The 14,886-nt window shown below is 52.3% G+C and overlaps 5 protein-coding genes across 5 annotated transcripts; 1 reads left to right on the top strand and 4 right to left on the bottom strand.

The window, feature by feature from the left end:
- Positions 1 to 193: 193 nt before the first annotated feature.
- Positions 194 to 2,996, bottom strand: NEUTE1DRAFT_127422 (uncharacterized protein; the record flags this gene model as incomplete). Its single annotated transcript, XM_009849519.1, has 5 exons — positions 194 to 695; positions 750 to 1,164; positions 1,226 to 1,747; positions 1,877 to 2,767; positions 2,804 to 2,996. 5 exons carry the CDS (start codon positions 2,873 to 2,875, stop codon positions 505 to 507), a joined length of 2,091 nt encoding a protein of 696 aa, XP_009847821.1.
- Positions 2,997 to 4,426: 1,430 nt separating this feature from the next.
- Positions 4,427 to 8,416, bottom strand: NEUTE1DRAFT_119730 (uncharacterized protein; the record flags this gene model as incomplete). Its single annotated transcript, XM_009849518.1, has 5 exons — positions 4,427 to 6,727; positions 6,939 to 7,163; positions 7,409 to 7,444; positions 7,744 to 7,748; positions 8,385 to 8,416. The coding sequence occupies 5 exons, from the start codon at positions 8,414 to 8,416 to the stop codon at positions 5,577 to 5,579; spliced, it is 1,449 nt and encodes a 482-aa protein (XP_009847820.1).
- Positions 8,417 to 8,593: 177 nt separating this feature from the next.
- Positions 8,594 to 10,749, bottom strand: NEUTE1DRAFT_143972 (uncharacterized protein; the record flags this gene model as incomplete). Its single annotated transcript, XM_009849517.1, has 2 exons — positions 8,594 to 10,624; positions 10,693 to 10,749. 2 exons carry the CDS (start codon positions 10,747 to 10,749, stop codon positions 8,708 to 8,710), a joined length of 1,974 nt encoding a protein of 657 aa, XP_009847819.1.
- A 1,464-nt stretch (positions 10,750 to 12,213) lies between these two features.
- On the top strand, positions 12,214 to 13,300 carry NEUTE1DRAFT_57127 (uncharacterized protein; the record flags this gene model as incomplete). The annotated part of the gene is made up of 2 exons (XM_009848972.1): positions 12,214 to 12,358; positions 12,463 to 13,300. The coding sequence occupies 2 exons, from the start codon at positions 12,217 to 12,219 to the stop codon at positions 13,047 to 13,049; spliced, it is 729 nt and encodes a 242-aa protein (XP_009847274.1).
- NEUTE1DRAFT_115779 (uncharacterized protein) lies at positions 13,282 to 14,617 on the bottom strand (the record flags this gene model as incomplete). Its single annotated transcript, XM_009849516.1, has 3 exons — positions 13,282 to 14,027; positions 14,134 to 14,245; positions 14,363 to 14,617. The coding sequence occupies 3 exons, from the start codon at positions 14,398 to 14,400 to the stop codon at positions 13,380 to 13,382; spliced, it is 798 nt and encodes a 265-aa protein (XP_009847818.1).
- Between the last annotated feature and the right edge of the window lie 269 nt (positions 14,618 to 14,886).

Below are 14,886 nucleotides of genomic sequence, written 5' to 3'. Positions count from 1 at the left end.
TTTGGTTACTATGAGTGCCCTAGTCATTGTTGCATACGCGAAGTTTTCTCGCTTGATATTACTCGTCTACCCACTTGAATGGGTATTGTTAATTATCCATCAAACCTCTTGGAACTGGCAGACATCTGTGATTCTCTCTTCCGGCCTCAATCCGTATTTCAACGCTCAATTGTCCATGTTTCCGAAATAGGGTGCCGAAAAAGGGTTGGATACTACATAAGCCTGACTCTACGCATGTCCTCTCCGCCGTAAATTGCGCTTTTCCAGTTATCATCATGTATTCGTGGCCCTGGATCTTTATCCTGCGACTGTGGTCACTTTACGCTTCCCTAATTACCGTCCAAGTTCGTTCAAGTGACTGAGATCTGTACATTCTTTATAGTTGGGATGGTATATTAATTACTGATAGATGCGGCGGTGCTTCAAAGTCGGGACCCGTCATAGACGAAGATCGGCATACGTCTTCCTCGCTGGTATTCTGTGTTATATTGCTTCGAAGAAGCATCAATCAACCTCGTGTGGTACTTCGAACCGTAGTTCGGTATACCGTGCCCCGTTCGTATCGGATTTTTCATGACCGTTGGGGTGATAATCAGCGATATGGCTTGTATTCGTCTCGGCCATAACAACAGATGCTGTATCGGCAGGAGGTACTTCTTGTATCACTGAAGCGCTCTTGGTGCGTCCAGGAAGAGCTGGCATTCAATTAGCATCGAAACATTGTTGTCATGTGCGAACATGAACTTTACCCTTGTGCTGTTCCTTTGTTATTGCCTTGTTCTCGGACACTGCTACAGTAGCATCTGTCTCGAGCGTCTCATTCTTACGGCTGGTCTTTTGAAGCAACTCCTCTGGTATCTTTGTCGCCCAGTCGTTCTCAAACTCCTTTATCAGAAAATCGTCATAATCGCCTCGTTTGTGCTTTTCATGAGCGACCCAGGCCTCCTGAAGCCATTGTTCATCATGTCGACCCCGCTCAATGTTTTCGAGGTAGCGAGCACAATCGTATCTGAAGTGATCATTGTTGCGCAAGGAGACAAGATCCGGTCGGGCAATTTCGGTCCCTGGGTCCAAGATATGGCTGTCGTCGGGGAATTTAGCGAGGATGTCTTTCCTCTCATCTGGTGTCAACACCTCCCATGCTCGCGGAAGCAGTAGGATCGCCTATGGTCAAGTGTCAGATCATGGATGTGGGATAACTTTATGAGAGGGAAGAGGTACGAACTCTGAGATCAGCATTGGTAAGAGGTGATTTCTCATCGGTATAGACGAAAGGTGCTCCCCACTTTCTGTCCAGGTTTGTTTTCTTTGGCGCTTCTCCGGCATGTCGTGGCCTTTTGGCAGTGCTAGATTTGTCCTGGTCCGAGGCTTTACGCTTTCCGAGCTCAGTACCCAACTGCTCATCACTGCTTCCAGAATGACGTGTAACTTTCGAACTCCATGCATCGTTGTTAAGGGCGGCTTCCTCTGGCGTTTGCCCACTTGTCCTTTTGCGTGCCCTTTTCGTCACTGTACTTGGGTCCTCATTTTTCGGACCTTTGAAGCCCTGTCCATTGATCGAGGAATCGGCGACTGTTGCTGCTTTGATTGCCGGTGTGGCGATTTCCTTCTCAACCTCCAGGTCCTGTACTGCCGAATCCGCATGCGCATCCGGCGGACTCAAAGCTTTTGGCTCGCCCACATCCGCTGGAACGGCCTCGGCCTTGGACGAAACTGGGCGAGCCGCTGCTGAAACTCCTTTTCGCGGCTGTTCAAAAGCATAAACACAATGCGTGCCAGATCCAGAACATCGTGAGCAGATTGGCTTCTCTTTTTGGCACTATCGCAGCTGTCAGACACAAAAACAATCGGGGAATATCCAGAGTTTCCGACCAACCTTCAGCTTGTTCTCACGGCAAGGAGTACACGCGCCCCTCGTCAGTTTTGGTTTGAGGATATTGCGTGAATCAGCCACACCTCCTTTAAAACTGACTGCTTCAGGCAATGATTTTCTCTTCTTGGGGACGGAACTTGGCGCAGCTGATGGGGCGGTTGGTTCTTCTTCACGTGTTGGAACTTCTGGTTTATCGACTGATCGTAGTTTCTGTGGTGGGAGATTTATGGCGGCCCAGGATGTAGACGCTTTCTCTTCTGGTTGCCGAGCTTCTAACTGATCAGATGGTCGAAATTCTGTCTTGTTTTCAGGGCAAGCACTTGATGCCGCCAACGGCGTGGCCGGTTCTCCTTCAGGTTCTTCAGGTCCTTGAACCTCTGACTCCTTGACATGTCCTTGCTCGACTGCTGGCTTTTTGGTTGCTGACTTTTTGGTTGCTGGCTTTTTGGTTGCTGGCTTTTTGGTTGCTGGCTTTTTGGTTGCTGGCTTTTTGGTTGCTGGCTTTTTGGTTGCTGGCTTCTTGACTACTAGCTCCTCGACTGTATGTTCCTCAACTGCTGGTTCCTCGACTGTTGATTCTTCGACTGCTGGTTCCTCGACTGTAGGTTCCTCGACTGTAGGTTCCTCGACTGTAGGTTCCTCGACTGCTGGTTCCTCGACTGCTAGTTCCTCGACTGCTGGTTCCTTGACTGCTGGGTCCTCGACTGCTGGTTCCTTGACTGCTGGGTCCTCGACTGCTGGTTCCTCGACTGCTGGTTCCTTGACTGCTGGGTCCTCGACTGCTGGTTCCTTGACTGCTGGGTCCTCGACTGCTGGTTCCTCGACTGCTGGTTCCTCGACCGTTGACTCTTCGGCTGCTATCTCCTCCAAAACCACCCGCGCAGCAGTATCAATCTCTTGGGCATGAATAGCATTCCAGTCCCCACTTACGCTCCGGGGAGGTGAGACCGGAGGAGAAGAGAGGACGGAGGAGAGCGGAGAACTACTTCCTTCTTCAGCCATCCTTCAGAACACCTTCAGTTAGTCGCCTTTCTGGGAAGATAAATCTTGCGCGTTGAAGTTGTTCAAGGAGTGATCGAACGCGGCAGTGTGGGTTTGCCGGCAAAGGAAAATGACCGTCAAGTCAGATCTGGATCTAGAGAGATCCGGAACTACTTAGTTGTTGTGATATTAAACGATACCAGATAGCAGAAACTGGCAGAATGGCGCCGTGAAAATCACCGTCTGTCTTTCGTAAGTCAATGATGGTTCATGCGGCTGATATGACTGTGGTTACATCTGCGAACAAACTGATGTCTGGTGGAAGGGAGGGGAGAAGTGGGGGGTTTATAAAGTAGAGAAAGAGATACGTTCAGGTGAAATTGTGGTCAACGAAACGAACTGAAGTGGTACTACCCAGAGAACAAGTCGACGCGCAAGGTTGGGAGGATGTGCGAGGGAACGAGGTAGAACTGAATCTAACCATCAACCTGAACTGGGAGGGGGGATATACCGACTGTAGTGAATGATAGGTACCTCTAGGTAAGTAGATAATCCACCTCCAGCTCCCCTTCCCCGATATTGTTCGGTTGAAGATGCTCCTTCTTCAAGTTGTTGTGTGATGGACAGGATGGGTGGGGATGGAAGCTGAAGGCGCCAAGCCGGGCACTTGCATGACACACCCGGGAAGCTAGAGGTAGGTAGCTTGTACATACTGCATAGTAGGCGTGAATACCTAGCGTGCCGGGCGAGACTGCCTACTTGCACTATTTAACTGCCTAAACAAAACTAACTTGCAGGCCCTGCAGGGTGAACTTTCAACACATTTCCAGCGCCAGGACCGTCATCAATGTCCCGTATAACGACCAATCCTTGATACCTACCTACCTAGGTGCTAGGTGCCTACCTCTAGGTAAGGAAACACACGTTGGCCTGGCGAAATCATTGCATCACTCTACCTACGGGTGATGTTTTGTTTTCTTCATATACCTAGCGATGTAAAGAAAAAAATATAAGAAAAGGGATAGCCAGATACAATCTGGTCTGCTGGTCGACAGGGAAAGAAAGCATGCAACGAGAGAATGCCATCGTCGGTGCGAGTTGGTTGCGGTAGGTACCTAGAAGCCACGTACCTGACTGCTTTTGACGGATCAATCCCACTCGTCATCACAAGCTTTTATAAACCTTCCCTTGTTCACTCTCCTCTCCAACGACACCAACTTAACAAATCCAAGCACGCAACTGAACTGGCCTTGATTTCGAGTTGCACAACGATACTAAAGGTCACCGAAATACAACACAATGAAAAAGGAGTGATATAACATATTCTTCACAATGATCCGCTCAACACAAATTGCACGGCTGGATGGTTCGTGCCCCCCCCCCCCCCTTAACTAACCCCCTCGACCAACATCTGTGTGCCCATGGAGGTGTCAATGTCCTGTCTGGTAGCTAACCAAGACCCCTCCCCTCAAAACACAGGCCTCATGCTCTGCGCTTCCGTCGACGACGAAGCAACTGAATCCTCCCTCAGCGAAGTCAAGTCCCAAGTCAAACTAATTCTGCGCCGCCTAACGCGCACCTCGGAACCGCAAGCCAGCATTGAGAGCGGCTCTCTCTATACCCTGCACTACCTGATTCAGTCCGACATCGTATACTTCGCCATTACGGACCGGTCGTACCCGCGCAAGCTAGCCTTCACCTACCTTTCCGACATTGCGGGCGAGTTCGCGACGACGCACACCCCGGCACAGCTCATGAACCCGACGCTGCGGCCCTATGCCTTCATGGACTTTGACAGCTTCATCAGCCGCACCAAGGCGACTTACAGCGACACGCGTGCGACCCAGAACCTGGATAAGCTGCATGATGAGCTTAGGGACGTGACCAAAGTCATGACCAAGAACATTGAGGATCTGCTGTACCGCGGCGACAGCCTGGAGCGCATGGGCGAGCTGAGCAGTAGGCTGAGGGACGATAGCAAGAAGTACAAGAGGGCGGCTGTTAAGATCAACTGGGATTTGCTGCTGAAGCAGTACGGCCCGTTTGCGGCGGTCGGTTCCATTATCATCTTCTTCTTGTGGTGGAGATTCTTCTTTTGAGTGCATCCCAGGCAGGGAGCATCACCGGCAGCGGGTTAACATGATACCGTCGGGTGGGTTTCCTCAGTCAGCCTGGCTCTGTATGATGCTGTGACGGATAGCCTACGTGGATTCTGTAATTATTCTAATATGTGTTTGTGCGGCATTGGTTTTTTGGCGCTTGACCTAGCATGGAGTTTGGGTAAAGGAGGTTGGGGGGAAAGGGGGGCGAACGCAAAAGGACGTTTGGCCAGGTGAGGTTTCAGCTATCAAGACATGTTGCTTATAGGTTCTTGCTTTCCACTCCTTCATCCGATGCCTTCGTAAAGCCTGACAAGGTCTCTATGGACGACTGTACCACAGTGTCACCGATGCTCAATCATGCGTATCTCCTGGTTCGTTCCAGACCGGCATCTCTTCTGCTCAACGCGCTGTTTCTGTCAAGCGCTGATACAAAATCTTCATCTGAGATAGCCTATCGGTCTGTTTCCCTACTTGAAGTAGAAGCCCTTCCCCCCAAACTCCAATTCCAAACCGCTATTTTTGTTTTTTTGTTTTTTGTTCTCAATTCAGAACAGAAACCGACACCCTGGTCACACTAAGCCCAAACTTGAACCACCTGCACACGCACCCACAAGCCTCAATCACATAACCAAACAACTCTCCGCCGCCTTTGGCAATAACGTCGGTATACTCGGCACCGGCAACGCCGTATGATACCACTCCAGATGCTCCTGGAAGCTGGCCAAGTCCTCGAACCCCCTCTCGTCCTGTGCCCACTTGACCTCGTCCTCGCTGTCCTCACCCTGGTCCACGTACGTGTATTCGTCGCAGTAGGGACACCATATCCTCGCCAGCCAATCGCCGGGGACGGGGGCAATGTGGTTCGCAATTGCTATGGGCGCGAAAACGACCGTTTTAGCTTCGCCTGTTTTGGCGCTTACGCCTTGGGCTTGCCAGTGGGGATATGTGTTTTCTGTTGTTGTTGTTGTTGTTGTCTCTGTCTGTGCTTCTTTTGTTGTTGCTGTGGTGGTGGTGGTGGTGGTGATGGTTGACGATGGCAGAATTGCTGCTGGATATGAGGCCGTCACTATGGTCGGTAGTATGAGCTTTCTTGGAGAGTTTCTCGCTATCGTCGTTGACGTCGGGATACTTGCTGTCGTACTTGCACTCCCTCCATTCGTCTTATCCAACGCCGCCCTTGTAGATGGCATCCTCTGTAGATCCGGCCAGACGATGAACCCGTCGCAAAAGTCGCATACAAAGGCCACGTCGTGCTCCCCAAACCTCTCGAACCTCCCAACCGCGTTGCAACATGGAACCAGATCCTCAAGGCTTAACCTCCTCCCCCTTCTCAACGCCGGCCGTAATGCCTCGTCCGTTGGCCCTTTACCGTATTGCTGTTGTTGCTGCGGCTGCGGCTGTTCTTGATACTCATGTCGTTGCCACGGTGGTATACTTTCGAGGTCCTTCTGCTTGCTTCCCCCTTCCCTAGTCTCCTTTTCCCGCTTCTCTTCCTCCTTCTGCTTCCGTATCCGCTCAGCTTCCTCGTTTCTTCGCTGCTGGCGATACACCTGGTAGGCTCCCAGACACCGTGTCCACGTCCCTTCCTGCTCGGCCGCGAATATGCGCCGAGAGGCACGGCATTGCGTGCGGTGAAGCTCTAGTTGGAGTTCCTTGGTCTCGCTGAGCCAAGTTGGGTTGATGGGCCCACCTTGCCGAATCCAGTCTTTGTAGTTGCGGGCGTGGAATTCATATTTGACCAGGAGGGCGCGCAGTTCGTTGAGGGACTCGGCTTTTTGAGAGGGTTAGCTGGTAGAGCAGGCAAGGAGAAGCTTTATCTGAGTGGATTTTGGGAAGGAAAGGAGTAATGATAGTGGTGGAGGAGGCGTGTGAGTGAAAGTGCCAGGCGAAATAGTCAGCCAACAGCAGAGGAAAGATGACGTGAGCTTGAGAAAGAGCACGGTGAGGGTCAGAAAAGATTCAAGATATCATGATATACTTACGAGTCCTGTCTCCTTCATAGTAAAACTGCCCATTGACCAAGCGCCCCAGTTCCTGAAAATCTGTCTTTGCATCATCCAACGCTTCTTCAAGAGCGCGAATCTGTTCAAACTCGTCAGGGCCCCAGTGGCGCTTGTCGGCAAATCTGAGTGCGCGAAGTGAGTCGCTCAAGTGAGTCGCAATGCTGGCCAACAGCGACCCGACCGTGTCGTGATTCGTGCTGGGACCTGTACTCATATCTTTTTTTGGCGATGGTTGCTTTGCTGGCTATAACCTCTTGATATCGGATCCCCCTCCACCTCCTCCCGTTGATATGTTTTGTCTAAGCCGTTATCGTCGTGTCGTCGTGTTCAAGCGCTTATTATTGGCCTTGATTCCCCTCGCCTAGCGTATGCTCAATGCCGCTTTAATAGCAGTAGATGACCGCGAGTAGATGTAGACTTGGACTACCAACGAGACTCTCGTCACTAACAGAAGTCGAGCTTGGGGGGCTTGTAGGTGAGACTATCTGTCTAGGAGGTAGGTATCTACGAATGCGCAGCGATGAAATGTTGTCTTGCGTCGTCATTAAGTGGATACACCGAGCCCCGATCCGGTAGCTGTAAGTACGGATGAGCTGAAGAAGGATTTCATCACAGAGTGGGACATGTGAGAAAGGGGCCAGCCAGGGAACGAAACATCACATGGAAGGAAGACTCGGTCGCCCAGGAAGGAAATGGGGATGGATCGATGTCGAATCGTCGTGCAACGGGGGTTCGGGGCCCGGGCGCTTGGATACGATCCGACGGTTACGCCGGCGGGACCTACCTCCTCTAGGTATGTCGGGCACTGCTAGGCTATTGGAAGGGCCCTGTGGATCTCTCCTTGGCGGAGACAGGCAGACGTGCCGGAAGCCCGCCGCCTTTCAGTTTTGTACACTACAGTACGTGCAAACACGGGCAACACAGGAAGCTGCATCGGGGGAGAAGTTGCTGCAGTAGGTGTCCAGTGGCAGCGGAACAACGGGTGCCATCCAAACTCTTCAAAACGGAACCCTGCAAAAGAACAGCAAGGTGCTCATCAACCAGGGTTATTTTGACTCGTATTGTTGGTGATGGGAGGGCCAGGCCCCCTGCTGTAGTAGGGCATCTGAATGGGTAATAAATGAATGGGACGGGGGTTCGGGGACGGTTTTGTTTGCGAAACGTGGAAATCGTGGAGATCTTGGCGGGGAGCATTTCTACCTAGGTGCTTAGAGTAGGTACACTAGAGGCCCATATGGAGGCCTCTCTACATCCGACTCCGTTAATTTTAGGTGGGATTCCCTGAGGAAGCCCTTCGTTTCTAAAACCAGCCGTTAGCGATGACATCTACCTCTGCTTGTAGCCTCCAGCTTCGACGGCGGGGAGGGGAAAGCATCTTACTACCCAATGGATAACGGTTGCAACCTACCAAAGGCTCAGCCCTACAACCAGAGGTGCTCGGGAATGACCGACAGCATGGTGGGTACAACAATTGACACTTTTGGACTGTTACATGGAGGTATCGATACACATCCCTATATTTTTACGACATTATGACTGCAGTTCGGCACGCGCCTATCTCTCACAATACAGGCTCATCACTCATTGATCAGCCGTGGGTGCACCCACAAGAAGCACCAGCTCCCCAACAGGTGAAGAATGCATTCTGTATTAACATTGATCTATCTTTGCTGGGATGTTTTGCGCCATTCTCCAAGATGCTGAGCCCCATTTCCCATTGATAAATCCGATATCGTCCTCCGTCAGCTTCACTTCCTCTTCTTCGCTTTGCCAGTCTCCGTTCCGCTAGCCTTCGCGGATGTAGTTCCCACAGTCTGTTCTTCAGTCGGTGCAGGAAATGCCGCCTTCTGCCCCTCCGCCTTCTTTTCCTCGACGGCGTCATCCTCGCCACCCTGTCCGAACTCGTTGACACGGGTGTAGTCGACCTTGTAAGCCCATCTCTGATACAGATAAATAAAGAAGATGATATCATCGCGGAAAGTAGCAAGGCGATGGAGGAACGGCATTTTGATGGTGAAAGCAAATAAGTCGTCGATGAAGGTGTTGAGGAACTTGTACATCATGGCCTTGCCAGGCATGTGAGCAACGCTCTTGAGACGATAGTTGATGTACAGCGAGGGAACCATCATCAGGAATCCATAGGCGTAAACCGAGCCAACAAGGGTGGCGATGACGAATGAGTACCACGACTTGTGGGTGTCGTAGATCAGCGAGTAGATAGCATAAGCCATCAGAAGAGGAACGCCCGCCATGTACATGTACTTGAAAGCAATCTCATCGTACTCCTTGGTCTTTTCCTCTGTCTCGCTGAGCTTATGCTTGTCCTCAAAGGAAATACGGTATGGTATGATGGATCCGGGTGCAGGCCGAATCCGCACGTTAACCACCGTCGTAATCTTCCATAGCTCGATGAGAATGCCAACGCCCTGAGAGCCGAGAATCATCCAGCTAGTGTTCTGCGACTGGTCGACCAGATACAAGAAGATGATGGTTTGCATAAACACATTGGCGAGGATGGAGCGCACCGAGATGCCAACGTTGTCCTTCTTCTTGCGATAATGAGCAATGTCGGAACCAAACGCAAGCGTTTCGAGAATCATGTGCGCGATACTGGCAAAAATAGTGACCCCGAGGAGGATGGGATTCGAATCCAGCAAGATTTCCTTGATCATTTCGATCTCGCTACCATCGCTGCCCGTGGTCAGGGGATTTCCGAAAGCCGCCGCACGCGCCGCTTCCTTGGCGCTGAGGTCGATAGACGCCATGGTCTTGAACTTCCATTCCGCCAGGTTGTTTAGATCAATGCGCATCGGCATGGTCTTGATCGTCTCGTTGATGATGGTCATCTGACTCTTAAGCTGCCAGAAGGTATTGACAAAGAGGATCGGGTAGTACCAAGTGTTCTGACCGGTGCCGTCCCTTGCACCGGTGGCCTCGAGACGGAGAAACTGGCGGACAGCTGGGTGTGTTTGGGCAAAAGGCATAGAACCGGTATTGGGGATGAAGGAGAGCGAAATGTTGGGGTGGTAGTAGTTGGTGATGATGGGTCCCGATGGTTGCTCTACTTCCACCTCCTCCGCCTCCTCAACAGCATCCTCCTTGCCCGCAAGTAGGTTCCTGGTCTTGAATTCCTTCTTTCGGGGAATGTAGTGGGTTAATGGCCACACAAAATGGTATGCCGATCCAGAATCGTAGTTTGGCTGGGTCGGGTCGAGGAGAGCACCGGACAAGCCAACATAGAAATGCCCCCAAAGCGTGCCATTCTTCTGAACCTCGGTGGGAATGTCGATGGTCCTTTCCTCAGTGCGCGCGTCACTCCAGTTGCCGATTGTGAAGTTCTTTTCTTGGAACACCACCTTATCCGCCGAGGTCTGCTTCAACGGGGTCGGAACGAAGGACGGAGAAATGGTGACTATGATATCCACCTGGCTGTTCTCGGGCCAGATGGGCGCAATGAGCTGGGGGATTCGGTTGTAGACTGCACCATCATCGAGCCGTTGAGGGCGCTGGTCGTACGAGGGTACGCTTGTCGAGACTTGGACGGTCTGACCGGTTGCATCCTGAACTGTTGCTGTGTTCTGTCCACCACCCATAAACTGCTTCATGACAAGCTGCATCAAGACCCACATTGCAACGGCCTGGAGGATTTTGGAAAACATGGAAGACTGGGTAACCCGAGACTGTCAGAAACTGTTCCATGATACACCGCTCCAGCTTTGGATTGATAACTTACGCCTTGCTGTTCCTCCTGCCGCGCAGGCTGGCGCTGGGCGCCATTTCCTTCGGGCATCTTGGGAGAGGTGACAGATGGAGAACAAATCGAAGGTTTTTGTCCCACTTGAGCCCAACCAAGGTGATACTTGATGTATAGTGGTCTGTCGTAGGTTACCACAGGACTCTGTTGTCAAGAGTGGCCCGGGCTGAGGTGGTGATGGTGATGATGTTCACGGGAGGAAACAGCGTGGTACTGTAATTTTTGATAGGGGACTGTAGAGGTACGTACCTAGGTACCCTCTGGTTCGGCCAGAACCCGTTGTCTCAGCGCTCCCGTCACGACAAGTCGGCGGGGAAACAGCAAGGAGGGTCCATTCGAACTTGACATTATCCACTTGAATGTGGTATGTACACTGTACACTACAAGGAACAACAATCTAACCTCGACCGAGTAGGTACTTACTTAACCTCTATACTTAGTGATCAACCTCTGGCGTCCCGAGTCCAAGCAACGTGTCCCAGTTCGCAACTTCATATTTACACTACTACAGTACACTACACTACTATACAGTCGGGTAGCCCACAACACCACAACTGGTTTGATATCGCGTGTCTAGGAATCGGGAGTCGATTGGCCGTCACGCCGTGTGACCATCGTATCCATAGCTTTGAACCATTCACTGCCGGGAACCGGAGCACGTACGAAAGCATTCCGCGATGGTTCCTCCTGTCAAAGTACACTGTCAACACTCCCGTGACATGGTACATTCCAGCTGCAAAAGTCCACCCTCGCGCGTCACAGTCACAAAGATTGCCGATGCCATTCTTGTAAGTGGAAGTTGATTCACAGAGCGAAAGACATCCTGGCTTCGAACATTTGGGTGCGCCTATGTCCTGCGGCTTCTCCCGGCATAACAAGGCCAGCAACGATTTATCTACCTGCAACGAGCTTGACAATCAACAATCCGATTCGCCTGCTTTGGCCATTGTTCTCGGAACGTCCGTCTGAATTTCACTGATGCCCTTTGCTATCTTCGCGAGGATTCGAACCTGATACTCGGAACACACCCAACCCAGGGCAGAACGTCTAAACTTCCCTGCAACTTTTGAGAGGGCCCGGGTGTTCTCTTATAAATCCACTCCACGCCTCTCAAGGGTCCCCGAGAGGCGTCCTTGTCGAGTCATCATCCAACACTTCATTCTCGTGAATGGACGCCTTGGATGTTGACTTCACCCCCCAGCCTTGATAGAAATCCATCCGAAAATTATCCTGCCCTAAAGTCTGACGGATAGCTCTTGTTGGCTCAAGCCGTAAAAGTTTAGCAGAAGGTTCAATACAAAAGATCTGGGCCCAGGTTCTTAGAACCCACTTTGCCCTTCACTTTGTATAAATATCTTGAACCCAACGCTGCCACTCCGCTACCACTCCGCTACCTTTACCTTCACCGAGTCACCACACTCTCTCATAAGAGCATTTAAAGAGACCTTACCACCAAGCAACATTTCTTGACATACAGTAACTAAACAAGGAGAGATGACCAACATGTCGACCAACGGTGTTACCTCCAACCCCAAGCGGACCAAGATCTGCGTTTACTGCGGCGCATCCGCCGGCAACAACCCCATCTACCTCGAAGCCGCGCGCCAGCTCGCCCGTACCATGGCCGCCAACAACATTGACCTCGGTACTGACTTACTTCTCCTACCCAAATACTACTACTACTACTACTACTACTACTACTACTACTACTACTACTACTGGAACTCCTCACTAACAGTAATGTCACAGTCTACGGTGGTGGCACAGTCGGCCTCATGGGCGAAATTGCCAAGACCCTTGTTTCCCTGTCCGGCCCTGACTCCGTCCACGGCATCATCCCCGAGGCTCTGGTCCGGTACGAGCGCGACCCTCACTACACGTCCACCCAGGTGAGCGGCGGGCAGAAGGATTCCGCCGCCGACGAGGAGGCAAAGGCCAAGCAGCTTCCCGTCCCTGATGAGAACGTCTTTGGCCGAACGACCATTGTCAAGGACATGCACACGCGCAAGATGATGATGGCGCAGGAGGTGTTAACGGGCGGCCCCGGATCGGGCTTCATCGCCTTGAGTGGCGGCTACGGTACCATGGAGGAGCTGTTCGAGACGGTGACGTGGAACCAGCTGGGCATCCACGACAAGGGCATCGTCCTGCTCAACATCAACGGCTTCTATGACGGTATTCTGCACTGGATCCAGAACAGCATCCAAGAGGGATTTGTGAACCAGGCAAATGGAAAGATCATGGTGGAGGCGAAGAACTCGGAGGATGCGATCAAGGCGCTGAGGGAGTATAAGGTGTCCGAGGCGGTTTTCAAGCTGAACTGGAGTGATGAGTAGGCAAGGAGGGTAAGAGACGAGGGAAGATCGTTTTCTTGAGGTTTCCCTTTCCTGCTGGGGAAAGCAGTTGCTGTTGCCTTGCATCGCGCAGCTTCGTTCTGGATGGACGACGGCGTTCAGGGGTACTGTTTCTTAGGCTGGGCCATCATTCAAAAGCTCTCGGTGTACCAGTTTGCTTGATCGGTGGGATTCGCGTCATGATGTCAGTAGACACAAAACAATGCATTAACATAAAGGGACTTGTTCATCTCATTACTTCATTCCGGGTGTATGCGCTCCATGTGCTAAATCTGCACCTATGCCTCAAAGTAAACCCCACATTTTTATCCTTTAGCTATCGACATCCATACCCTCGCCCTCGGCAGCTGCCGGGGCAGCCTCTTGGTTATCCGCCACACTCTCTATCCATGCGCTGACGTCTTGTCCATCGTACACCATGAATGGCTGCGGCTTGGTCGTGCCGTCCTCCTGCTTCTCGACACCCACAATGGCGACGCTGGTATTGTCGATGGTCAACTCGCGGTCTTGCACCAAGCTCTCCTTGAGCGCCTTGAGACCATGACGGATCAGCTCCTCGCGGCCGCAGTCGGCAAAGGCCTCTAGGTTCTTCTCCAAATATGTGCGCGCCATCTGGCTGCGGGCGCCAATGGCAAAGGCCACCATCTCCTCGGTCATGCCGCTGGGCTGAAACTCGAAAAGGTGCGGGCCGTGGTCGTCAACGCCGGCGACCAGGAGACCGACACCGTAGGGCCGCTTACCGTAGTGTTGCGTGTTGATCTGCGCCTTGGATCCGATCATGTCGACAAGGGTCCGCACGGGCATGTTGCGGCCGTACGTGAGGCGGTGGCCGAGGGACTGCTGCTTCATGAAGTTGGAGAGGACGCGCGCGTCCGAGGTGAGACCGGCGATGGCGATGCCGACATGTTCGTCGATGGGAAAGAGCTTCTTTTGGTACGAGGAGAGTTCTTCGGCGTTACGCTGGATAGAGCGACAAGAACATGGTCAGCTCAACTTGGCTCTAGGATGGATGGGAGGATACATGTATCGGCAGGGTGGTGCACGAGGGGTGGTCGGGGCGAAGTACCTTGATCGCTACCAGGACGGCGTGTGTCTTGCTAGCAATTCCCACCACCACCGAACCCTGCTTTACTGCTTCCGCCGCATATTCGACCTGGAAAATTCGCCCTTGCGGAGAGCTGAAGGGAAAGCAGTTGTTAGCTGAATGTCGAGGGTAGACCTCTTTAAGTGCAGAGCTTTGGGCGTTTGGAAGCAGGGCCCAGTCTGGCTGGCGGCTGCGGGACAGCTTCGCTTACAATGTGACCGAGTCGTTGTCGTAGTTGTTCCTGAACATGGCTGCTGGACACCTCTATCGAGGAGATTGGGAAACAAGAGCAGATTGCGGCGGGGGTATCGGGGATCTGTGCCGGCAAGTATCTCGTCGGTTTCTTCTGGCGGGTGTTTGGAGGACGCGAAAGATTGTTGTTTGTGCTGATAGTGACGATGGTGGTGGTGGTGGTGCAGTCTGGGTGGGATGGATGGGGGGGAGGTCAGTGGACAGTGGTTGCTTCTTCCCGCGGGCAGTTGCGCAGGCAGCTCCTAGCTTCGTCAGGTCCCGCCGCCCAGGCAATGAGGATGGGATGTTGGGTGACGGAGGGCGGGACAGGCAACGCGCGGGCGGGCAGGCAACTGGTACGTCGCTGCAGGTACCTCCCTTGCCCGCCAAAAGAAAGTCAGACCCACTTTTGCTTGTACTTACCCTACCTTACTTGTAGTGTAAGTGCGGGCGGCCAGGTGCGCGCTACATACCTAGGTAGGTACCTCTCTCTAGGTATGGAAC

This window comes from Neurospora tetrasperma, assembly GCF_000213175.1.
Source record: "Neurospora tetrasperma FGSC 2508 unplaced genomic scaffold NEUTE1scaffold_1, whole genome shotgun sequence".
Taxonomy (NCBI): Eukaryota; Fungi; Ascomycota; class Sordariomycetes; order Sordariales; family Sordariaceae; genus Neurospora; species Neurospora tetrasperma.
The sequence above is the reverse complement of the archived record's forward strand: the minus strand, read 5'-3'. Positions and strand labels throughout refer to the sequence as shown.